The 26,272-nt window shown below is 35.0% G+C and overlaps 1 protein-coding gene and 1 long non-coding RNA gene across 2 annotated transcripts; one reads left to right on the top strand and one right to left on the bottom strand.

Moving 5' to 3' along the window:
* Positions 1-655: 655 nt before the first annotated feature.
* Pou1f1 (POU class 1 homeobox 1) lies at positions 656-15,014 on the bottom strand. Its single transcript, XM_070028775.1, has 6 exons — positions 14,873-15,014; positions 11,163-11,312; positions 6,254-6,478; positions 3,211-3,375; positions 2,041-2,101; positions 656-879 (listed from the first exon to the last, which is right to left on the bottom strand). The coding sequence occupies exons 1-6, from the start codon at positions 15,012-15,014 to the stop codon at positions 669-671; spliced, it is 954 nt and encodes a 317-aa protein (XP_069884876.1). The 3' UTR covers positions 656-668.
* LOC138831728 (uncharacterized) lies at positions 7,465-22,385 on the top strand. Its single transcript, XR_011373436.1, has 3 exons — positions 7,465-7,545; positions 20,432-20,532; positions 21,524-22,385. It is a non-coding gene; the product is annotated as an uncharacterized lncRNA (long non-coding RNA).
* The last annotated feature ends 3,887 nt before the right edge of the window (positions 22,386-26,272 follow it).

Genomic DNA, 26,272 nt, shown 5'->3' with positions numbered 1-26,272 from the left:
TTTATTGTTAGCAATATTCTTTTCCATTTAATTTACAAGGATTTCCATACCTACTATGACCAAATACATTTCTAGGCTCTAAAGAAATAACAGAAAACTAATCAGATCATTTCGTTGTTGCTGTATACACACTAAAGGACTGAAGGATCCCCAAGCCAGCCAGCCAGCCAGCCAGACAGACAGATAGATAGATAGATAAAATTAATCTATATTACTGGATTTTTTTCTCCCCGTACGGGGGCTTGAACTCTGGGCATGGGTGCTGTCCCTCAGCTCTTCAGCTCAAAGCTAGCACACTCTATCACTTGAGCCACTGAGGCACTTCTGGCTTTTTTTGCTTATGTGGTGCTGAGGAATCAAACCCAGGGCCTCATGCATGCAAGGAAAGCGCTCTACCACTGAGCCACCTTCCCAGCACTGTTACTGGATTTTTTTTTTGTTGGTCATGGGACTTGAACTCTGGGCCTGAGCTCTGTCCCTCAGCTCTTCAGCTCAAGGCTAGCGCTCTACCACTTGAGCTACAGCGCCACTTTGTTATTGGATTTTTTAAAAGGAGAAACAAATTGTAGAAAATATTGTTTTAAAATAATTTTTTAAGAAACCAGTAACATTTCTGCTTTTTGTTGCAAAAGAGGAAAGAAAGAAAAAGACAACTAGAAAAAAAAATCTTATCTGCAGTCAAGATGTTCCTTTGATATGGAAAAGAGACCTTGGTTCAAACTTGTTTTCACTCGTTTCTCTCTCTGCCTTCGATTGCAAAACCAAACTCTTACTACTTCTTTCTCCAGATTCAGTTCTTCAGCCATCCGCATGATCTCTTGAGAAGAAGGTTTATTCTGTTCTCCAAAATGTCTCTCCAGGGCATCTTTAGCTGCAATACTGGTGGGGGATGGGTGAAGATGGGGTGAAATTTTGATGTTGTTTGAAAAACAAAATGGTTTTATTTATTAAATATTGGCATGAAAACCTAACTTAAGAATTATGAAGAACACTTGCAAAAGACAAATACACAATTTGTTACACAGATAGATCTTTGTTTACCTTATCCCAGAGACCAAGGTTTTCTATGTGTATTTCCTCTTGTGCCACAAGAGGGCACCAAGTTCTTAATAAAGGAAATGAATGCATTTCTAGGCCTTTCTAAACAGCCTACCACCCACCAATTGGCTGGGACCTTCCAGTCCCCCAACTCCTTAGAGAGAATGTTTAAGGAACAGCTAACCAAAACAAAACTTACCTGGTAGCATTTCTCATGAGCACATACTGAAAATACACAAAGATCAGCAATGTGTTTAAACGTCAGAGTTTGGCTGGACTTTAAGAGACTGAATAGTTGAATCATTTTGTCATTTTTAGTTAAGTGTTATATTTCCTGAGTAAGATCTTAACATCAAAATATCAGGGATAATAACTTTTAGCAGAGTGTCCCATGTTTGTAATCCCAGGTTCTTTGGAGGCAGAGGAAGATCATGGTTTGAGGCCAGCTGGCCCACATCACCTATCACCAGAAAGTGAGTAAGACCCTGTCTCAAAGAACAAGGTGGATGTGGTGATGTAAGCCTGTAAAATTTCAGCTATTCAGAAGGCACAGGTTAGGAGAATGTTGGTGCAAGGATGCCAAGAAACATGAGACCCTATCTGTAAAATGACCAACGCAGAAGGGCTGAGGGATAAGTTAAGAGGTAGTGTATGCTTTTATCTAAAACTTCCGGAACCAGAAAGAATGCTTTTGAATCAAACAATACATAATTTTCATGACTAGTTCTTTGTTTCTCACTATTGAGTTTTAGAATTATGCTTTTGTTTGTTTGTTTGAAAACAGGTTCTTGCTGGACTGTCAAAGTCATTATCCTCCCACTTTCAACTTCCAAGTGCTGAAATTACAGATCTGCAACCACCACATCTTGCTTAAATTAAGATTCTTCAGTTCACTCTTTCACCTTACATGCATGGTATGTTATATTTATATGCAAATGCTGATTCTGTTTGTAAAATATCTCCTTCTTTCTCTAGCAAGTTGAAGGACACAGCACTAAATACCTTATTGTTGTTCTCCGTTTTCTTTTTCTTTCATTTGCTCCTACTTTTTCATTGTACAAAGCTGTAAATATGAAAGAGAATATATATTTTAAACTATCATGTTTTATTTCAAATTTCCTGTATTGAAAAAGGCAAAATAAATTATTACATATTTCTTAGTTTTTTTTTAGTCTAGAACATTTAATAATACTAACCATAAAACTAAACATTAACTTTCAAAGATAATTTTCCACTAAACCTCCTGATTACACTTTGGTTAAAATACTTGTGGTAAATGCTCTCAAACTATGCTCTTTACTTATCCAACCTAGACATCCTTGTAGGTGGATACTTTTAGTCTATTAAATTTCTCACGTAGCAATTCCTTATGTTATTTATGTATTTATTTAGAAGTCTGGTGTTCAGTTTGTATTCTGATACTAGATTGGAAAAGTGATTTAGGTACAATTAATGGAGAAAAACACAGAGGAAAATAAATGTGGGTTCAGTGGTAGAGTGCTTAACTTATGTGCCTTTGGTCCTGGGTTTAATACCCAACGTATATATGCGAGCATGCGCGCACGCGCGCGCACACACACACACACACACACACACACACACACACACACACACACACACACACACACACACACACACACACACACACACACACACACACACACACACACACACACACACACACACACACACACACCCCACAAAACACTTTAATTATACAGCCAGGCATCAGTAGCTCACGCCTGTATTTATATCTATTAAAGAGGTTACTCTCTAACAATTGAGGTACAAAGCCAGCCCAAGTAAACAAATCTAAGAGCTCTTATCTTCAATTAACCAGCAAGATGCTTGGCGTGGAAGTATAGTTTAACTGGCAGAGTGGCGGACTTGAGAGAAAGCCAAGGAAGAGCAAAGGTCCAGAGTTCAAGCATATGCTGAAGCTGTATTATCTAGAAAACTTTTCCTACAGAGGTTAGTCTGTCCTCAGTAAACTTATTTGTACACCAGCTTTTCATTGGTTGTCTTCTTAGTTTAGAATGCTCAGACAATATATTTCTTTTTTATCTCAGAAGTAAAAATAGGAAAAGCCTCAAACCTCTCGCTTTAGCTTGAATTCTAGCAATCAAGTTAATTATCTGTAGGCTAGATCATGGCAGTGACTTGCTTTGTTACCTCCTACTTGTTCTGCTTCCTCCAGCCACTTGGATAATATTGCTTTTAGTTTGCAGGCATTTTTAAAGCTGAGCTGCAGGTTTTCAAATCGGCAGATGGTGGTTTGACTGAACTCAGAGCCATGCACTGCTGCCAATGCTTCGCCAACGTTGGTTTGGGTGTATCCTGTGAAGGGCCGAGAAGGGTCCTTGGCTCTGGCTTTTTACAAAGCAACAGGTTTTGATCCATTATCACAACAATCTATATATCGTTCCCTGTCAGTGATTACTTTTTAAAAAGCTTTACTGTTAGTAGTTTGCAGTTGGTGATATTCAGAATAATATTGTGAAGTACATTGAAAACATTCCTGCTTATTAATAAATTATTTTTTTCTAGAAGTCAAAAGAATTCAGATGGGAAAATAATCATATACTATCAAGTTGGATGGATGTATTATATGAGAAATTTAAGGCTTTTATCATAATTATTAAATATCTGACAATATATGCTCCGAATATTTATTACTTCAAGCACAATGCACAAAATACATTGTGAGATATCAGAGATATTTATACTTCAACTGTAAGAGTGAACATTTCAACCCTATATTTGAAAGATATCAAATAAAACTAGGAATCACACCTACATTCCCTAAAATCATGTTTTATATGTGAGCCTATGAGCACACATTTTATGCATACCTCCAAACAAATTTGCTATATTATTAGGTAATGCTTTGATCTTTAGGCAAAATGTTATTGATTACCTCAAACCTTTCTAGAGAAAAAACAGAAATAAACTATCAACATATCATTTGAAACATTTACACCAATATAAATAGAAAACTCAATATGAATGTTATTATGATGACTGTTTTCTGTGCTTCTTACAAATAGAAACTGCAAATCATTATAAGGCCTAGGGCTATATACCTGTATGAATAAATTGATTATATATGATACCCATCAATAAATACAATAAAATTACCTATAGTTCATTCCACAAATTCACAAGTTTGAATTATCATTTCAACCAATCCATTCTTTCAAATATATTATTATGTGAATTTTAAAAACAGTTAATTGTTCTATTTATATTAAGAATATTTTCAATAGAGAAATGAATGTAAATGAGAAATGAGAAATGAATGTAAAATAACAGAAAAGAAGATTCAAATAGTCTCTGAACATATAAAAGGGGCCTCCTCACTCAAAATAATTTAAAACAAAAATGTAATTTTAAATAAAACTATATGGTGGTCACTTGATTTCTCTGACTTAAAAGCTCCAAAAGATAAATAGCATTTTTTTTCTTTCAAACACTGTTTATACCAATCACTTCTCAAAATGCTAGAGACAGACCTTTAGGAGACAAGAAGAAATTGATAACATAAAACCATATTGTAGCTGGACTCTGGTGGCTCACGCCTGTAATCCTAGCTACTCAGAAGGCTGAGATCTGAGGATCACAGTTCATAGCCAGCCTGGGCAGGAAAGTCCATGAGACTCTTATCTCCAATAAACCACCAGAAAACCAGAAGTGGCACTAGCCTTGAACTAAAGAACTCAGGGACAGTGCCCAGTCCCCAGAGTTCAAGCCCAAGACTGTAAAAACAAAACAAAAACCCTATTTTGAGAGTAGCAATAGAGACAATGTAGTGGAGTAAAAGCTGGGATGATTTTGACAGAGACTAATTTGACAGCAATGCAATCTTAGATTAACAATTTTTCTTCTAACATTTTTCTTGTACATGTTCATTTAAGTACAAAATGATAATTTTAAGGTTAATTATTATGGAATTTTTATCACTAAAAGAGTAGAAACCACACCAGAAAACAGGTTAAATAAGTTATACTCATAAAGTGGAAGTTAAAAGGTCCATATAAGAAAGGGAATGTGGCCTAGTGGTAGAGTGCTTGTCTAACATGAATAAAGCCCTGGGTTTGATTCCTCAGTACCACACAAACAGAAAAAAGAAAAAGGAAGGAAGGAGGGAAGGAAGGAAGGAAGGAAGGAAGGAAGGAAGGAAGGAAGGAAGGAAGGAAGGAAGGAAGGAAGGAAGGAAAAAAGAAAGAAAACGAAAAGAAAAAAAACTCTAAACCAAGCACCACTGTCTTCTGTCTGCAATCGGAGCTACTAAGGAGATTAAGATTTGAGGATGATGGTATGAATCCAGTACAGGCAGGAATATCTGTGAGACTTTTTCCTCCAATTAAACACTAAGAAAAAAAGAAAAAATGGGAAGTGGAGCTATGGTAGAGGGCTAGCCTTGAACACAAAAGTTCCAGGACAATGCCCAGGCCCTGAATTGAAGCCCCTCAACCAGCACAAAATAAAAAGAAAAGGAGCTCTAGGTAATCTGAAAAGTCTCCACATATGTATCTGTAGAAACGAATTCTGCATTTGCTTATATTTGCATAAAATATCTGGAAAAATGCAAGGAACTGAACAGTATTCTTAATCAGGAAAGATAAGCAGATGAGATACCATTTATATCCTTCAATATTTTTGAGTACTATGAATGGACTATCTACTCAAAAGTTCAGATAAATATAAAAGGACACTCCTGAAGTAATCTTAATGTAGATGTATTTTTCAAGTATCAGTGATTTAAAAAAATCTAGGTTTTAGCCTATTAAGAATTTACTAAGAAGTCAGGATTGTGTAAATTTTTTTCATTTGACCGATTTAAAGCCACTGTAGAAATGCAGAATGAGCAGAGACTTGGACTTTAAGGGAAAAACAAAGGAGGAGGTAACAATGCTGTATAGGAAATGTACTCATTATCTTACTCATGTAACTGTAACACCTTTGCACAGTATCTTTACAATAATATATATATATATATATATATATAGAGAGAGAGAGAGAGAGAGAGAGAGAGAGATTTACAAAGAAATCAGGATTTTGTAGGGTTTTTTTCATTTGACTGATTTAAAGTCACAGTAGAAATGCAGAATGAGCAGAGACTTGGACTTCAGAACAATATAAAGGATTTCACAGTTGATAGAATAAGGACAGGAAAGCTAAGGAGTTTGACCCATTACTCTGAACAAATGCATACCTAACTTAATTCTTCTCACTTTAAATTCATTGGCAAACTTTTCAAGTTCTCGAATTTCTGGAGAATCCATGTCTATTGGCTCTTCAACCAGTTTACTTTTCCTCCTGAGTTCCTGCTTGAATTCCGTGCTTGTGGGGTCCTCTGACAGGAGAGGCTGGTGCAGGGGTGGAAAGCCATGACTCAGGGTATGGTCAGGAAACTTGTAAAGACAGGGAGCTAAACTGCCTGTAAGTAAACAGAAAGAGGAAAAGGGCTAGTTGTTAATATCCTTGATTTCTGTGAGAGGAAAGCTTTGCTTGTAAATCATATGTGTGTATACTCACATATACTTATAGATAGGTAGATAGACAGACAGACAGACAGACAGATAGATAGATGTATTATTTTGACATATTAGGTATTGAACTCAAAGTCTCATGCTTCCTAGACAAGTGCCTCTACCACTTAAACCATGAGCAAGACCCTCTGCTTTTAGTTTGCCTTCAGATAGGGTCTTGAGTTTGTCCTGACCCCTTGGGCCACAATCCTATTTCTGCTCCTTAATAGCTGGGATTACAGACATGTAGACATGTGCCACCCCTCTACAGGATAATCTTTATTATTTTTATTTTTGTCAGTCATGGGGCTTGAACTCAGGACCTAGGCACTGTCCCTGAGCTCTTTTGATCAAGGCTAGTGCTTTACCACTTTGGGCCACAGCAGCACCACTTCCAGTTTTTGAGAGGCGAATTGAAAGTAAGAGTCACACAGGTACTTTTCTTCCTGAGCTGGCTTTGAACCATGATCCTCAGCTCTCAGCCTACTGAGTGGCTAGGTGAGCCACCAGCATCTGGCAAAATAGTCTTTTAAAGCCAGGCATCAGGGTCAGAATTAGAGCTTTCCTGGCAAGAGGCTGACACAATATATCATTGTATGGGGCTGGTTGAGAATATTTCAGGATAAGAACTTGATACTGTACAAGAAATTGTGGGACACTAGTATTTATTACAGATTTACATAGGCACATGTATTTGCATATTTCAATTAGTCCTACTTTATTCCCCACAGATGATCATTTAAAGTAAATGTCAAGTTTGTCTTTTCACTTTGTTTTTTTTTTCCTGGCCCATGTCTTAACATACATCCTTGGGGGTGCTCTGTGACAAAGACAAAGTGAAAAAAATTGCCACAGAAACTTGGAAAGTTTATAATATTTACTGCTTGCCTCTTTAGAGGGAAAGGCTGCCATTGCATCTACAAAGAAAAGTACTTCCTGCCACTACTTACTCAAAGTCCTTTTCTTCCAAATGAAGGTAAGTAAGAAAGTCAGACAAAAGAAATGAAGAGCAAAAAGTTAAAGCGTGAAGAAATGGGCTTTCAAATAATTCTTCCTCCTGTCTGCTTCTCATCCAAAAGAATTAACTTCCATCCTCTTGGTTAATTCCCATTAATTCCATTTTTTTAACTCCATCTTTCATCTTACACTGCCATTGTAATAATACGAAGGACTCTGACTCTACTTCTGCTTTTGGCCATTCTGAATCCATGCCAAATTTGACATGGAGGCCAACAGGCTTCCTGTGAGGCCAACATGCTTATAAGCCCCTGCAAAGTGAAGAAACAGTGCAAACCCACTCAACCTGTCACCAAAATGTCATCCTGCTTTTGACATGGGAAATTTCACTTAGCCCCAACTCAGAATGGTGAGGATTTTTGTTGATAGTTTCTTTTGTCTTACGCACATGTAACAGAATTTGAAGAGCACTTGTAATTCCGTTTCCTGATGTTTGTCCTATAGTTCTAGATTATGTAAATTCTCAAGAGTGGAGGGACAGAAGAAGGAATCTAGTCACAAGTCTCTCCAAAGTGAAGGTCTAAAGAGAAATCAGGATGACTTGGCACAGAGTCCCTGTAACTTAAATCTGGTAGAATTGTAGCAGCCACCAAAACTTAAGATGGAAGACTGAAACACAGAGGTGCTAAGCAACTTGAACAAGGTTAGTGATTAGTTCACAGCAGGACTAATTCATTACTCCCAATTAGTCATTCTCTTATTCTGCTGGTACCTAGTTCATAAGGCATAGTAAATTCATTTGATGATTAAAATTCCCCCAACCAACATGACAAAATAGGATCTCCCACACTTCTTTTCCTGTGAGTTAATTTAATGAAAGGTTCAAATGAAAGCATGAGAATGTGGGTAATAAAAAAACCTATATTAAAATAGTAATTTCACAGGCTTTGAAATATTGTTCTGTAGCTTTGCTTTTGTATAAAGTACGTGACACTAAACCTGTCTTCACTGCTGATAAAATGCTTCTGTGGATTATATGGAAGTGGCTGATTTGATTAACGTCTTGAGACTTCTCTGAAAAATTTAAATGGCATAACCAGGTTCCCATTGTGTATTTTATTCCTTTTCACTCTCAGTTCCAAATTCCTCTATTTTATAACTCAATTTGTATAGTCTCTCTGGGGATGAAGGGAAGAAAATTCAGATTCTCTAAGATTTAATCTGCTGTAAAGCAAATGCTAATGCTGGATATATCTAAAATATAGACATTCTGACAAATGATAAACCATATCACATTTTAATGATATCTCTCTTAGAAATATTCAAATAAAATCTCTATGCTTGCACAGTTTTTCTTCCAGTGACAAAACATATTTAATTTTATGACTACAAGAATACCTGCAAATTTCTATTAACTATCTTGATCATGATACCACTAAGCTAGCCTTTGAAGTCTGTCCAAAGACTTTATCACAAGCCTGTTCCCCCCACACACCAGAACTCCCCCCCGCCCCCCGTACTCCAGAACTTTTAAACTTAGGATCTTATGTTCTTGCTCAGCTTTTCCACTCATAACTGGAACTCTGCCTCTTGAACCATTTCTCTACCTCTAGATTTTTTCTGGTTAATTGGAAATAAGAACCTGGAGGATTTGTCTGCCAGGGCTAACTTCAAACCCTCATCCTCATATATCAACTTCCTGAGGAGCTAGGATTATAGGTGTCTAGCCTTTTTTATTTTACTTTATTTTTTAATGAGAAAGGGTTTATTGAATGTCTGCTTTCAAAACCTTATACCAGGAAAGCCTGAGCTGCCTGTTGACTCTCAGTGTAAGCATGGCTTGTTGGTTCTAGTCCTGGGGCAAGATGGATGGTTGAATCTTGAGGCTAGATGCTTGCTCATTAAGGTAGTAGGCCTCTGATTTGGTAAGAAAGGAAGTAGTAGCAAACACCATCTGAATATAACAGGGCAAGAGATTATTTGTTGCCTATCTGTGACTGGTTTTATCTTTACATTGCCTCAATCAGTAGTAAGGACGTCTTCCATGGTGGGTTAGAGAGAAGCTAAAGGTATTCTTGGGTTTCTTGGAGTTACCATGAGTGAAGATTGTTTTTTGTTTTTTGTTTTGTTTTGTTTTTTTCCATGAAAGAGAACCAACTGGCCATGTACTTGTCATTTCTTAACTACAAAGTCAACATGCTGTAAAAGTTAAGGAAATCATCTCCGGTAGCTAAATCAATATATTTTACTATCTTATAATGAATGTAATTCTTCACTGAGGTGGACTGTTCTCAAGTAGATAGATAATAAGTGAGGATCAAGATAAAAATATCTTTGTTTTTCTTTATTTCTTAATAGCTAAAAGTAAAAATAGTGATTAACATACACATAGCCAATAGGAATATCAGTCTCCATTTTCCTATAAAAGTGAGGATGCTAGTTTATTCAAAAGGCTGCTTGGAAAAATATAGAAGTGATTATTTTCCTGAAGCCTTTTATGTTAATGTTTTAATGACCCAAACTAAGAAATTTTTTAAAAAGCAAGGCTAGTGAATTAAATGATTCATTCCATGTTATCTTAAAATTATAGGCAGATTGCTGTTCTTGGTTTCATTTCTTATCTACATACCACTGTAATATGAATTAGAAAAGATTTTGCTAATATAATTCCTTTATCAGCTAGTTTTCATTATCCACATGTACACACATTTGCATACAGTCTTAGTTTAATATTTCTAATAACAAATCTCTTTCTGCTATAGTAATTGATAAGATCAAAGTACTTCTTTAAAACAAATTAAGAAGTAAGAGGTTCCTGTAAAACTAATTGTATACTTTATTAAAACATTAAAATCTTTTATGTGGCCAAGCCCTCAAATGAAGTAATGCATTTTTCTCACTGTGGTATTGCAGGTCAGAAATTTTCATTCCTTAAATATTCTACCATCAATACATTCAAATCACTATCAGAAAATTGGTAGTTATACTTGAAATAATCATGCTTTACAATCCATAAAAGTATATAATTTCATTTATTTAAATCTTAGTCTAGACTCAGAAGTAATTAAAAGGGGCTGCCAATTCTTAGAATAGCTATCTAAAAGTCCCTGAAAACCACTTAGCTTTTAGTCAGTGTCTTAAATTTGTCTTCATGGACCAAGAATCCTAAAGAGGCACTGTGAGAAAGGAATGCCTTCTACATCTCTGACATCTAATATGGTAGCTACTGGACACACGGAAATGTTGAGCAGTTAGTATATAGCTAAAACTTATTTCATTTTAGCTACTTAACTTTAAATATCTATATAAGTCTAGTAGCTATTCCATCATTATTCAAGCCCACTATACCATCTAGTGGCCTCCAGTAGCTTAAAGTAAGAAATTCATATAAAAGTAATATTAGATAAGCACCATTGTAAAGAAACACACATTTCAAGGGTGTATAAACTAGGGCAATAAGGTACAAGCTCTCTGGTATCTGAGGGCATCACACATCAGAGAATATCACATTAAGTGGTACCTGTTACCTAGGCTACAGTTTCCAAGAATGAAAGATCAGAATTTCATGTTATCCTGGTCATCACTCTAGCAAACCTAGGAAAAATCCATATTGTGTATATAGATGATGTTTCTTACCTGCCATCACACCGTAAGTTGATGGTTGGTTTCCATAATGACAGGAAGGAACAGAATAATGAAGTCCCGTCGCTGCATTTCCCATCATTGTCACCGAGAAATACGTGTACAGATATTTAGGAGTTTGGATCAAAGACAAAATAGATGGGACTGGTAAGAAAATGTATGAGGATTCAAGACACATTCAACTCATTTTAAAAGTACACATTCATGTATTTGTTAACATTAGATTCCAATTCTTTTTTTTCTCATTTGGAGAAGATTTCTAATGTATAGATAAATCTTGGGAGGGACCAAGGTTTGTCTCAACAAAATCACAAGTCCACAAAATAGACTGTCACCTTTATTAACTATATTGTGTCTTGTGGTAGGGCGTACCCTTCCTGAAATAGGTGAATAATTAGTTTTAATCTTGGCTCTTTGAGAGATGCAAAATTCTTGTAGATTCCATCTGCTAGAGATATTGCAATAAATTGACTATACAGTAAAACTCTCATTGTGCAACATCATTTTATATAAAGTTTCCTCTGGAAAATTGTACACCAAAATGGACTTGTGAATAGAGTACTTTTGCTTATTTCCCCCAGAAATTCTCTTCACTGAAAAGAAAATGAGAGAGCCCCTATTCTCTTGTTATTTGCACTCATAACAATCCTACTGTATTCAGAGCATTGAAAAAAAAACAAAACAAAAAAACAAAAAAAAAAAAACCTTGGGTCTCTGACCAATAGGTTTATGTTGACTTTGAAACCAGGAGGTTTGCAGGATTCTTTGCATGCACAGGATTGATTCAAAAATTCTAATAATAAAGGGATTTCTTTTTTTTTATTTGAAAATGTTACAAAAAAAAAAAACCCAGAGGGGTCTGACATAAGTCAGACAAAGAGTACATTTCCTTTCAGATTGTGTCACCCAGTTCCTCAATCTCTGAGTATTTTCCTCCCATCCCACCCACAAGTTATACAGTTCACTTTCAACATAGTGTCCATTGAGTACCCTTGCTCTATTTATTTACCTTTTCCCGTACATTTCTGTGTTTTTTAATTATCTTTAAGTAGTTGTACAAGGAGGTTTTAATTCAACATGTCAGTTTATGAGTACAGTGCAACTTGATCAGTGTCATCCCTTCCATCATTCTCCTCCTGATTTATCCTAAACCCATCCCTCCTCTTAGTTTACATGGTCCCATTTTTACATATGTACATTGAATATTGTAACTATTCATCCACCTTCCTCTCTCCATTTGTCTGCTTTAATCCCTACCACCATCAAACCAAATTATATATTTGATATATATCAAATATAAATAAACAATATGAATATATCAGTTTCTAGGTATTCATTTTCAGTTAATTGTTTAAAGGAGTTGGATCATTTTTTTTTGGGGGGGTGTCCGGTCGTGGGCCTGAACTCTGGGCCTGGGCGCTGTCCCTCAGCTCTTCAGCTCAAGGCTAGCACTCAACTACTTGAGCCTCAGCGCAACTTCCTGCTTTTTTTTTTTTTTTTTCTGTTTATGTGGTCCTGAGGAAGCGAACCCAGGGCCTCAAACATGCAAGGCAAGCGCTTTACCACTGAGCGACCTTCCCAGCCCAACTGGATCATTTTTTAAAGTTCATCATTTATTGAAAGACCATATGCATAGAAATGTGTTGTATAGATATAAACTCATAGTTAGATGCTTCATGGAATTTTTATGGGTTCAAATGCAAATTGCCACACTAGTCACAAAGACTACTGACAATAAACTTCCTGTCATTATTTTCTCACATATATTATTTTTTAAACTTTCTCTAAAGCTGAATGTTTTGGTGGATTTTCATGAACATAAGCATACCTTCTTGAATAGATTTGACATATAGTATTAAATTGGGATTCTTGAAAATATTGAAATTTAATCTCATAAATAAAGACAGGAAGCAAAGCAAAACATTGTTGGTATATAAAGCACTCTCTAATTTTAAATTATCTGCATAAATTCCTACTTTATAACCAATAGTTGAGAAAGATCTAGTCATTTTTCAATATAATGATTATCCATAAAAATCTTACAATGCACTAAAAACCTTAACCTTAAAAAAGTGAACCTGCAGCACATTTTAGTGTGCTTAAATGTTTTTGTTAAAACTAGTATTTCTAGTTCTTTACTTAAAGGTTAGGTGTATGTAATTATAAGTGAATAGAAAAGTTATAAATCAGTTTTTAGGTGTTATGAGAACTTTTACTTGATATAAATTTTCTAACTTCCAAGATTTAAATTATTTTTGTTTCTTCAATTTTAGGAGGTTAATAAATGATAGGCTAATTTAATCAATGCATTTTTAAAATAAATAATCTGAATTTTGAGATCAGAATCATATCATTTTGCTAGATCATAAACTTAATTTATATTTTCTGGTTTTTTTTGCTGGCTACATGTTTTCATATGTATAGATTAAAGAAATAACATGTAATTTTCCTCATCTGTAACATAGAAAATAATCTATCACTTAAACATATGCTTAGGTTATAATTTTATATTCAACTTTTATTTATTTGAGCTAAAATACTTTATATTTTTAAAAGATGTTCTAGTATCAAACAAAATTATCTTTCTAAATTGCTTATTATTACTATATAATAACAAATTTCTTTAATGAATTACCTTACTAAATTCTAAATATCTAATCTCTGGATTCTTTAAAATTTAATGGAAAATTTTTATCGACTTTGTGTATATGTTTGACATGTGTTCTAGCACTTGAGCCACACCTCCCAGCCTTTCAAATTTGTGTATATGTTTGGAAACTTCTTCATTTAAGGAAAAATAAACTTAAATTTATAAACTATAATATAAATGTGTCAACTCAAATTTTGATTTCTGCATGTATTGCCTTTTTAAATTTCTAACTTTGAGGTATATTAAATTCTTTAATGGAAAATAAATAATATATTGTTACCCAATGGAAGGGACTTAGTAAATTCAAGACTTTGTTTTTTGTAAGTCAATTGTGAAACACTTTGCTTTTGCACAAAAAGCAAATGCAGTAGAAAAATGATTTAGTTGTTTTGGGACCATATATTTTAATTAACAAATTTAATTTTTATTTAATAATGTTAGGATTGAAACAAATATAAAATGTATTTAGAGCTTAGTTGCTACTGAACTCAGTCTTCCAGAAAACTTATCTCAGTTTATGTTTTATTTCTTATAGCTTTTCTAAGTTTAATATTATGCTAAAATATAACTTTATTATTTTTTATTATTTTATTGTTAAAAGATAAATGAAATTGAGAATTATTTAGTTGTATTTATTATAATACATATGGCTGTTTTTAGATAAATCTATAAACCAAACAAATCTTTAATATTGAGAAGTAGCACTTTTAAAATATTATTTTAGAATATTTATTTTATTGTGCCCCTTTTCCATAAGTATTTCTATTAGTTTACAAATTAAAATTATCCAGCCTTACTATTTACTATGTATAAAATAGCTCTTCTTTATTATAATAAAGCTAATAATAATATAAATGACTCCCCAAGGTAATATTTCTTTAAAGATGTCTTAGGTAACTCAGCTTTTTAAATATCCTTAATATGTAACTAAAATAAATTAAGCTGAAGGGGAAAAATATAAAACACACAAAGAGCTTATTCTCTAACAAGATTCAAAACATCCATCCTGAAATCTCTAGGCCAGCAATAGGGAAGCTCCCATGAGAATCAGTACCTGTGGACATCACGTTGGTGGCATGGTTGGAGACTGGTAGACATTCAGCAGCACTGTGATGCATTATCAGAGGCAAGGTTGCAGAAGTGTCAGAATTCAGAGGTATAAAACTGTCAGCTGAAGTAAAAGATTGGCAACTCATTCCCACAAGAAAGTAGAAAAAGTAGGAGAACGGCAGTCCCCCAAACAGTTTTATTATATTACTGTCTCAAAGGGCTGATTCAATTCTCCTACCTGCATATATACATCAGAAGGCTCTGAGGCTCCAGGAGGGCGCCTGCTAGTATTTATACTGCCAGAAAATCCCTTTATACATGTTAATAGTGTTTTCCCAGGAGTATTGCTTTATCAATCTGAACTGCCTTCCTTACTTACCTGAACATATCCATACCCCAAAAGGAAGCTGGTTCTGGAATATAGATAGATTTGAGGGGAAAGGAGAAACTTGAAACTTTATTCATCTCTGGTAATCAAAACTTTTAGAAAGGCATCAAGAACTTTAACAAGTGTCTCAAAGAAATAATTGATTTAAAAACTTACTTTTATTTTGGTTGCTAAACTAATAATAAAGTTATAAATATGAGATGCTTGTCTTTTCTTCTTAGTAAATCTTCAAGATAACAAAAAATCAGAGAAACTACACAATGGGAACAACATACTTTTAGGAAAATATTTTATTTAGCATTGAAAAAGAGTGAAATTAGATATGCAAATGAATATTGTTAATTACTACTTTGAGCTCAGCAGAACAATTTTATGTGACAACAAATCAATTTTAACATATTATAAATGGAAATGGAAGAATATTTAATATGAGATAACATAAAAAGATGAATATAAGTGATAGCATCTTTCCTTTGATTTCAATTTACTCATCAAAAACTAACCATTAGGAAGTGCTTAATAGATTCTGGTAATAGAACTCTCTACACTTATGTCATGTATATCTTGAAAAACCTCTGTGAGTATTGTACCCTACCACTGTCATTAATCGAGACTGTGCCAGAGACTAGACTTGACTAATTCAAGAGAGCCTGGGATAATTATGGTAGCAATGGATACAACCTTGTTAAATTGAATTTATTGACATTACATGGGAACAAAATGTACATACACTACTGTTAATTCAAACATAGACATCAGCATTAAGAAGGAATCATTCACACTAACTCAGTTTCAGTTTTTAGTCCATGGTCATCTGGACCCATTGCTTTGAGGCAGACCATTATGGAAGGTAGAATGGATGGAGGAGGCTGTTTACTTCCAGGCAGCCAGGTCTACAGACCAGGAGGGTTAAAAACAAAGTATCTTGTAGATGCATGCAGTGTTTCCTCTGACTAAGCTGTATACATAGTACCTCCACCTGAATATTAAAGCCACACAAAGTGAGCCTATGGAGGACTTCTTACATTCAAACAGTAACGAGTGAATGCAGTATTACTCATAGAGAATAGCAAAACACATAGAAGCAAACTGATTTACATCAGACATTACCAAAGTTTGAGAGGGTCATGCTTTATTATGTTCTGAAAAAAAATTTAAATTAGGAAATGTGTCAAGATAACTTTGACCTGATTGCTTTGTGTTGTATTTATTAATATTGACATGAGTGCATCCCAAAGAAACTTGAACCATCTAAGTAACCCTACATAACCAGCTATGTAAGCAATTGGCTAAATTTTGTATAATAATTGTGTAAATCATTAGATACTGCCTAAACATACATACTCTAAAAATCACTTACTTTGTTATGAATTTGAAGTCCCACTTAATGAAAGTTTTATTTAATCAAAAGTATTTACTTCAGTTTTATACAGTTCTACTAACTACCAGTCTTCACACACACACACACACACACACACACACACACACACACACACACTTTTTTTTTGGGGGGGGGGTCCGGTTGTGGGGCCTGAACTCTGGGCCTGGGCGCTGTCCCTCAGCTCTTCAGCTCAAGGCTAGCGCTCTACCACTTGAGCCACAATGCCACTTCCGGCTTTTTTCTTTTTGCTTATGTGGTGCTGAGGAATCGAACCCAGGGCCTCATGCATGCAAGGCAAGCGCTCTACCACTGAGCCACCTTCCCAGCCCACACACACATATTTTTAAAAGTGGACTTTCAATATTCTGTTAAGTATTATGCTAAGGAAATCTAGTAATTTTATTTGTAAGATTTTACTTACAAGATTAAGCTAAATGATATCTACAGAAGCAAAATTGGAAACTATCCTTAATAATATGGTTATTGTTGTGTGATAATGAAGAATGTTTGTAATGTATATCAACTGAATATTAGAAGACTACCATAAGTGCTATCAAGCAAATAATATATTCCTTACTAGTCATTTACCATGATATTTAAAATTATAAAACTATCATCTTAGAATTTCTTTGATAAAATAAACTTTTTGATTTTTTATTTGCTTATAAAAGTTATACAGGAGTGTGGATTTTATTATTACATCTCTACACATGTTGATAAAGTTATCTTACAAATGAAAATATTTCTTCTGTGAAGTATAAACCAAACTGGTAATTGCTATAAAACTAAGAGATACTTTTGTTATAGTCTTCTCAATTGTATAACCTCCTTATTTACTGATTTTGTTATTTTGTAAATGATTTTAATGTTTCCAAAGCATTGAGGATTATAATGTCATTAAAATTTATTTTATGCAAAATATCCTTAAATGCATTTAATGCTAAATCTGTAAAAAATTTTGAATGACTTCATTTAAGCTACATCCTGAGAATGGGATTACTGAATTTAAGTCAAGAATTTTAACTTTGAAAAATAATCATTAAGGAAAAACCAACTTTTTCTGTCCTGGTTTTATTTTCAAAAGAAGTTGTATGAACAAGTTGAACAAAAAAATAATTTTAAATAAATTCTTATTATCAGGAGATACAGGGTTTGGGTTTATTATTATCACTGTTTGTTTTTTGTCGGTCATGGGCCCGGACGCTGTTCCTCAGCCCTTCAGCTCAAAGCTAGTGCTCTACCACTTGAGCCACAGCACCACTTGCAGCTTTGTCTGCTTATGTGGTGCTGAGGAATCAAACCCAGGGCCTCATGCATGCAAAACATGCACTCTATCACTGAACCACCTTTCCAGCCCCACATTGTTGTTTGTTTAAGTTACTTGGTGCCGCTATTGGGGCTTGAACTTGTGAGCTTGGGTTATCTGTCAAGCTTTTTCTATCTTTTTATCTAGCTTTTTCACTCAAAGCTAGCACTCCACCATTCGAGTCATACCTCCACTAAAGGCTTTTTACTGGTTAATTAGAGAAAAATGTTCCTTGAATTTGTGTACTCAGTCTAGCATCAAACCAGACTTTCATCACGCCTCAATCTCCTAAGTAGTATTACAGGCTTGAGCCACCAGCCCTCACCCCACACAGGGGTTTATTAAACCTACACACTGGTAAAGGAAATCAGGTCATAGGACAAAACAGAGGGAAGTTGGAAGCCATTTGCCAATGCTGTCTACTTACTTATCTGCATCAATGGCCACCTCATTAGTCTCTAAATCAGGCTTCATGCTTTCAAGCAGGACACCTGTGGTTTTCTCTTTCTTGATATTGTTTTTAATGTAATTATAATGTACTTTGTGATTTTTTTGTTTCTTTTGTATGTTCTTCCCCCATGGTATAACCTCTGTTTTCACTGTATTTGGTTCCAGTTCCCTGCTTCTTGTATATACATTTTTATAATTTGGAGAGGGGAAAGGAAATAACAAAATGCCGAAATAAGGATACAGGTTGACCCATTGTAACAATAAGATGTACAAGACACTAAGTTGAAATCGAACTTTACAACTTGGAGGACTGGGAGAGGAGTTGGGCAGGTGGGGAGGGAAGGGATGATAGGGGACAAACAAAGGAGGAGCTAACAACGCTGGATAGGAAATCTACTCATTACCTTACTATGTAACCGTAACTCTCTGTACAGTATTTGTACAAATATATATGCATATATGTATATAATAAAAAAAGACTACCTGTAGATTTTCAGTCTGCATGGTTATTTGTATGTTTAGAAGGAAACTCATGGCTTCCAATCACCTGCACTAATGAATGAGTGGGTGTGTCCTGCAGGTATGGAGGCATTCCTAGATAAGGAGGAACCAATCATCCATCCTCTAGGAAGAAGCACTTCAAATATAATTGGTGCTGTTTTATCATCCAATGAAAGCACCATGAGTGCAAAGCTGAGGATTTTCACATACTTTCAATGTTTGTCTACACAGTTATCATGCTTGATTAATCTGAAACGATCAGTGTATTCCAGTATTTTAGTGTGTTTTCTTTGCTTTTTCAATGTTGTTTTATATTTATGCTAGCTATTCACATTTATCATTTTGTTAATTCACTGCTTCTGTATTTTGCCCTTTTATTTAATGCCATTTAGATAGCTTTATTATCCATCAGTGTGTTTTTATTTTGCTGGGTGAAACACTCAGCCTAGCACATACTTGGCACTGTTCTTCCACCTAGCTACATCCCTAGGTCTGCATGGTTCCAAAAATACAATGTTAATTTTCATTTTGGGGGGGGGGCGAGGTTGGGTACAGTACTGAACTGATCTATTGCTTTATTGGTAATAAAGTTAAACACTTTAAAAGTTATTATATTCGTGTTTTCTTTTTTTATTGTGAAAATACTGTACAGAGGGGTTACAATTACATGGGCAAGATAATGAGTACATTTCTTATCAAGCATTGTAGCCTCCTCCTTTGTTTCCCCTTCCCATCCCTTCCCATCCTCCCCCAATCCCCCACCCAATCCTCCCCACCCAACTCCCCCCTATATTCGTGTTTTTATCTTTCCTTCCTCCCTTCTTTCCCTCCCTCCCTCCTTTCCTTCCTTCCTTCCTTCCTTCCTTCCTTCCTTCCTTCCTTCCTTCCTTCCTTCCTTCCTTCTTTCCTTCCTTCCTTCCATCCTTCCTTCCTTCTTTCCTTCCCTCCTAACTTCCTTCCTTCCTTGTCTTATTCTTATGTCTTCTTAATACCTGCTTCTTTGTGGGATCTTGTATTAGGGCCCTGTTTTATTGCCTGAATGATATGGATATTATTTCTTATGGGGCAACGGACAGTTATTTCTGAATAATTCAATCTTGTTCAATAATATGATCTCTTAATGTTAATAATTTCTCTTCTCCAACTTGCAATTCAAATCCCTTTGAACTAATCACAGGTCGTGGACATTTTAGATATAAAAAATTATGAAGAGGAAGGAATTGAGACAGAGAACTCTCGTTTGGATAAGAAAGTGAATATGAATTTAAAATAATTTATTCAGTTAGCCTAAGAGGCAATAAAATGTGGTATTCCCACAACTCATAACTTTTGAAAACATGATGTATTTTACTCAGAGCACTTTTTTAAAGGAAAGATTATACAGCCATATGGCTGAAAAAGGGACTTGATCACATTAGAGGCACACATTATTGAAGCCAGCTCTCAGTCATGCCTGTCATGTCTGGGTATTTATTCATTGTAAGAGCAGCAGCAAGCACTTGCATTCAGTGGCTCATTCTTGCTTACATTCTTTCAGATCCAGAAATGAAGGGGTTTTTTTTATTGCCCAAGGAAGAGATAATGTCAAAGGCTTGCTATCTCGCTGAAGATGGATGTTCTCATAATGCTGTCTAAAGGGTAAGCTTGTAACTTAGGGAAAATAAACGTCAAGGTGAGACACTGACTTAGCAATGATGCTAACCCATATGGGCCATATCCCTGTGGTGCCATAGCTCATGGGTAGATGTATCATTTGTCTCACTCACTTAAATAGAACAAGTCTTGTCCAAACAATATATTGCTGTGCCCAAGTTAATTTAATTGGAAAACCTCTTTGTTCTGTTTCATTATATGTTGTTAGTTGATGATGCATACAAGTGCGTAATACAGTGTATAAATCTTTCAAAGGAGATATGTTTAATGCTTAGGTTGGATGAGAACTAAGGTGTTCATTCTTTATACTGGTGACGTAAAAAAAAAAAAGAAAGGAAAAGTGATTAGCTCTTTAGTAGTCTTACAGGGTAACACAAGGATATCGTATGGTTTAACAAGAAATGAAGAGAACGCAGCAGATTAATTGGTACTGGGCAGAGTGTGCCTCTTTTTTCATTTAGGTATCTCTAAAGATGAAAGAAGCAGAATGCTTTCCTAGTTACTGCACTGAGATGATTTAATTATGATCATCTGCCTAGGGCTTAGTTCATGACACAGGATAATCTAACACAGAGGTTGAAGAAAGGAGATAAGGTAAACAGGGTGCAAAGTGGGAGGAAAAAAGGTGTTTCATTTCCTCTGACGGAGATCAAAGGATACACAGATTATTTGGAATTGCTCCTTTGGGTTGTTTTGGGGTGGGTAAGCAATTGTCAGCAATGTTGAAGTGGGAAAGATATTCAAAAATGTGTAAAATACAATGTTTGGTTAACCATTTATACAAATGAAAGGCTTCTCAAAAGTGTAAATCACAAAGAATAATTAGACTTTTCAAAGACAGTTTCATACCATATTCTGTAAGGGCTATCTATCCTAACATAGTTAATCACATTTCTTGTCATTGTTTGTTCGTGTTTTATAATATTTTTAATGTCATGTTTAAAAGTATAATGCGTTCTTTTTCTTTCTTTCCTAGGCACATGGAATTGTCCTGAAAAAAGGAAGTATCTATAAGTAATTTCCTAGTCAGTTTCCTAACTGAAAAAGATTGAACTTTATGAATTAGTATTCTTGAGAACCACAATGAGAAAAAAGACACTGCTAAGTAATAATCAAATCCATAGCTCAAACAGGAGAAAAACAAAAAGATTGCTTTGATGAATGGTAGAAATCAATGGTGGCATAGCTCAATGTATTGAGAAAAATCCCAAGGGCACATTGTAAAAACATATTGCTGAAGGCAGTCTGCAAAATGTAGGTAGGCAGGACTCTTCACTGCCTATTTTTTTCTATTATAAGATGTTTGTTCTGAGCTCAAAATCAGATATATTTTGCATTTGTTATGGTTTGAGTATGATATGAAATATCCCCTATGGCTTCAGTAGCTAGTCAATGGGCTTTGGGAAGTGACTGAAACCTGAGTGTTCCAACTTAAAGGATTAATCCCTCCGTGGAGTCACAATATGACAGCATTATTAGGAGGTGGTAAAAAATAGAAAGTAGGTTAAAAAAAAAAAGTATGTGAATAGGGATGTAGCCATTTCACCTTGCTCTCTCTCTCCTCTCTCTCTCTCCTCTCTCTCTCTCTCTCTCTCTCTCTCTCTCTCTCTCTCTCTCTCTCTCTCTCTCTCTCTCTCTCTCTCTCTCTCTCTCTCTCCCTCCCTCCCTCCCTCCCTCCCTCCCCACCGTTGTTTTTAATGTCCAGTTGAGGTAAAGAAACTCCTGTACCACACTCCCCCCAACATGATGTTCCGCTTGAGTGCATGGACCAAATGACTTTAACTGAACGCCGCTCCTCCTCAACCATGAGGCAAATAGGTCATTGTTCCATTTAAGTTGTTTTCCTCTGGAACTTGTGTACTAAAAAACCAATTAACTAATGAACTGTTTATTAAACGTCTACTTTGTGATTCATTTCTGTGAAGTGTTTTGAAATATATTATTTAAAATATAAATATAGCCAGGTGCTGGTAACTCACACTTGTAATTCTAGCTACCCAGGAGGCTGAGATCTGAGCATTGTGGCTCAAAATCGGCCCGAGCAGTGAAGTCCCAGAGACTTCTGTCCAATTAATTACCAGAAAACCGGAAGTGGCCCTGTGGCCACTTCAAAGTGGTAGAGTTCTGGCGTTAAACATAAGTGCTCAGATACAGCGCCCCGGCCCTGAGTTAAGTCCTGTGACAGACAAAACGAACAGACAGACAAAAAAATAAATAAATCTTGAATTTAATTATAATGGCTGCCAAGTGCCATGATAATCTCTACCCTGTATTTTAAAAACATTTTTACATATACTGATTATTAAAAGATGTTTGTGGTTTTCATTTATTTGGTATATAAAATAAGATGTTCCTTGTATACATTATTACTCTCACAGAAACATAATTTGTAATTAATTTTAAAATCATAATCTGTCTACATATTAGAATTATTTCAGTGTAGTAATGAAACAAGTTGATAGATGTTAACTAAAGTTTAATTCAGTGCCATGCTTAGCAGGTTGGATGTATTTGTTTACATACAAAGAAAATAGAGCCAGTAGACTAAAACAATTTATAAGAAAGTACTTTATCATGCCCCAAACAATAGCAAAAGAATATATAGATATATGTGTATGCATTTGTATGTGTGTATGTATGTTCATGTATATGAGATTAATTACTTTCTAGATTTTAAAGCTCTGAATAAAACATATAATTACATTATTTTTGTCAAGAGCCTGAACATTTAATTAAGAAAATTTGAAGGATTCAATGAAAGGTAAATAAAATTAGAATTTCTCTCACTGAGACACCTGCCTGGTACTAGATTGATTCTACAAATAAAACCACTGTGTTGAACACTTAAAGAAATATCTCTAGAGCTAAATATCTTCTTCCCACGGTTCTCAGAGAACATGCAGGGTATAAACACACTGCCTTGAAAGAAGGTTTTAAAACTAGGTTAGCTAAATTCTTAATTTTAAATGGATGTTAATGTGAGAAAGAAAATTAGCTGACCTGAAAAATTTTAAGTAATATAATTAAGTGCATAAATAATGTTAATGATGCTGATATATTTAATATAGTAGAGATGATTGAATATTATGATTATTATTTCTAGTGATTTCTAGCAAGTATTCTATCAATGAGGATATCCTAGCTACATACCCCCAGAAGTGAATTTTTATGGAGTTGAGAAATAAGTTGTACAACTGAATTTAACCAGAATCACCTAGTTACTTCACTTTATGAAGTAAAGTAATTTTAGAATACATTGTATATTATACTAATATCATTATGACATGTATTTACTTTTTGTTTTGCAGTGTGTGTGTGTGTGTGTGTGTGTGTGCTGCATGTGTGTATATAGGTCCATATGCATATGTATGCGTGCATGCCAGTGGGGCTTGAACTCAGGATGTAGGTACTATCTCTTGAGCTTTCTTATTCAAGACTAATGCTCTATTAATTGAGCCTCAGTCAATTCTGACTTTTTGGTAACTCATTGGAGATTACTTTCTGCCTGGGTTGGCTTTGAACTGCAATCCCCAGATATTGGCCTCCCAAGCAGCTAGGATTATAGGCATGAGCCACGTGGTAAGACATTTATTTTTTTTATGACAATTTGAATCGGAGGTTTCAAATGATAATTAAAATATTGATAGTTAAATTTTGATGGAATATTATTTATAAAATATAAAATGTATAGAATTACTTTATAAAATGTTTTCTTTTAATCAGCACATGTATTAACTGACAGTCATCAAACAGTGACATTTCATGTACCTTATTTGTCTTATTTTGACTCTATATACTTTCACAGGATTGAAGAGATTGAAGAGGTTGAGAGGAAAGCATAAGAAGTAAGGAAAGGGAGATTAGGGAAAAGGAACTGGAGAAACAGGAGAGGATTAAGCACATAACTTGAGTCTAAAATATCTATTGTAGGTAAAACCTAGCTGCACAGACAAAACAGGAGTGGATGTTGTTTGAGTTTCTTTTGTGACTTTTATAAAAGAAAAATATATGGAAGAATGAAATAAAACATTATAAAGAATTTCTCAGCTTATTTTCCTAGCATCTCTTCAATTTATACTTGACATCCATAATCTAAAGAGAAAAAAAATAAGAGAAAAATTAAAGAGATACAGAAAATGAAAATAGGAGTACAACAGGTTCCTAGAATTAGCCAATTACGCAAGTTTGTAAAGCCAGCAGCAGAATTCTAGTTGAAACATGACTAGCAATGAGAACAAAAGTTCTTTAGAGTTCAAGGAGACTTTGTAATATTTTAATTACTTCTTTATACCAAAGAACAGAGTGCAATCATAATAGTGTCAAGAAACGATGACCAAATGGAGATTAGCATGTAAGCACTCGGAAAATTCATTTCATTTTTATTCATACCTGAACTTTGAGAACATACCTGTATTTAATGAATATTGATAGATTAGGCAGAAAAACATCATCTGTTCAAACAGTTAGAAGTTTAAGGTTTCATTTTTCTATCAAATATCTTGCAAGCCAAGTGATTTCATCAACATATTCAAATCAATACCCAGCATCCATTAAAGGTCACATAATACACTGAGATGTAACACACAGTTCAACTAGATTTTAATCTAAAAACATTACAGTGAAGATTAGTTTTTCAAATAAAAATGTAATGTTTAGTATATCATATTTACAAAAATTGTCAAATTCTACTACTAATTTCAAAACTGCCTGTAGAAGTTTCATTATGAGCATGTTTTGAAGGATGTGCTTTTAGAATCAGTACGTTTAAAGGTTTATTTATTAATTTATTTGTTTTTATGTGTTATTAAATTTAGGTTAAAAGTTTTAATAAATAACACTGTGCCAAGTGCCGGTGGCTCACGCTTGTAATCCTAGCTATTCAGGACGCTGAGATCTGAGGATCACAGTTCAAGGCCAGCCCAGGCAGGAAAGTCCGTGAGACTCTTATCTCCAATTAACCACCAGAAAACCGGAAGTGGTGCTATGGCTCAAGAGCTGAAGAGCTGAGGGACAGCGCCCAGGCCCAGAGTTCAATACCCACGACCAATTAAAAAAAAATAAACAACACTGTGACACTGGAGTTACGTTTTTTTTTGTGAATGTGTTCTGGACTATGTGTGTCACTGTGACAATCGTCTGAGAAAACAATTTAAATGGAAGAATTATGTATTTTGGCCTATGGTTTCATATTACAGTTTAAGGTGGGTAGGACTCATTTCTTTTGGACTGAGGAAGCAGGGGTGAGTGGCACCTTTAGGAAGGGGGGAAGAAAGAGAGAGGGGGGAGAGGGAGAGAGGGAGGGAGGATGGAAGAGAGGGAGGGAAGAAGGGAGAGAGGGAGGAAGGAAGACAGAGAGAATGAGGGAGAAAGAGAAGGACAGGGAACAAGACACCAGCTTGACTATTTTTTTAATGTTTTATTTCTCCATACCTCTAATATTTAGTCTTGGAGGAGCAACAACCCAGAAACATCATTATGTGCAGATAATACACACTATAAGAAAATTCCACTCTATCTGGGAAAGGACCATGGATGATGGGAAAATTGTACCCAAAACTACTCTCCCTTCACCCTGGGATCTATCGAACCTTGTAGAAGGTCAGAATCCCACACGGAATATCCAACTACTAGCCCAACATGCCAAAGAGGTGAATAATGGTGAAGGGTAGTTGGAAAGAGATTTATTAGTTGGCACAAGTAGCCCTGCAAAAAAGGCAAAGTAAAC

Source organism: Dipodomys merriami, unplaced genomic scaffold, assembly GCF_024711535.1.
Source record: "Dipodomys merriami isolate MVZ:Mamm:240054 unplaced genomic scaffold, mDipMer1.0.p SCAF_2, whole genome shotgun sequence".
NCBI lineage: Eukaryota > Metazoa > Chordata > Mammalia > Rodentia > Heteromyidae > Dipodomys > Dipodomys merriami.
The sequence above is the reverse complement of the archived record's forward strand: the minus strand, read 5'-3'. Positions and strand labels throughout refer to the sequence as shown.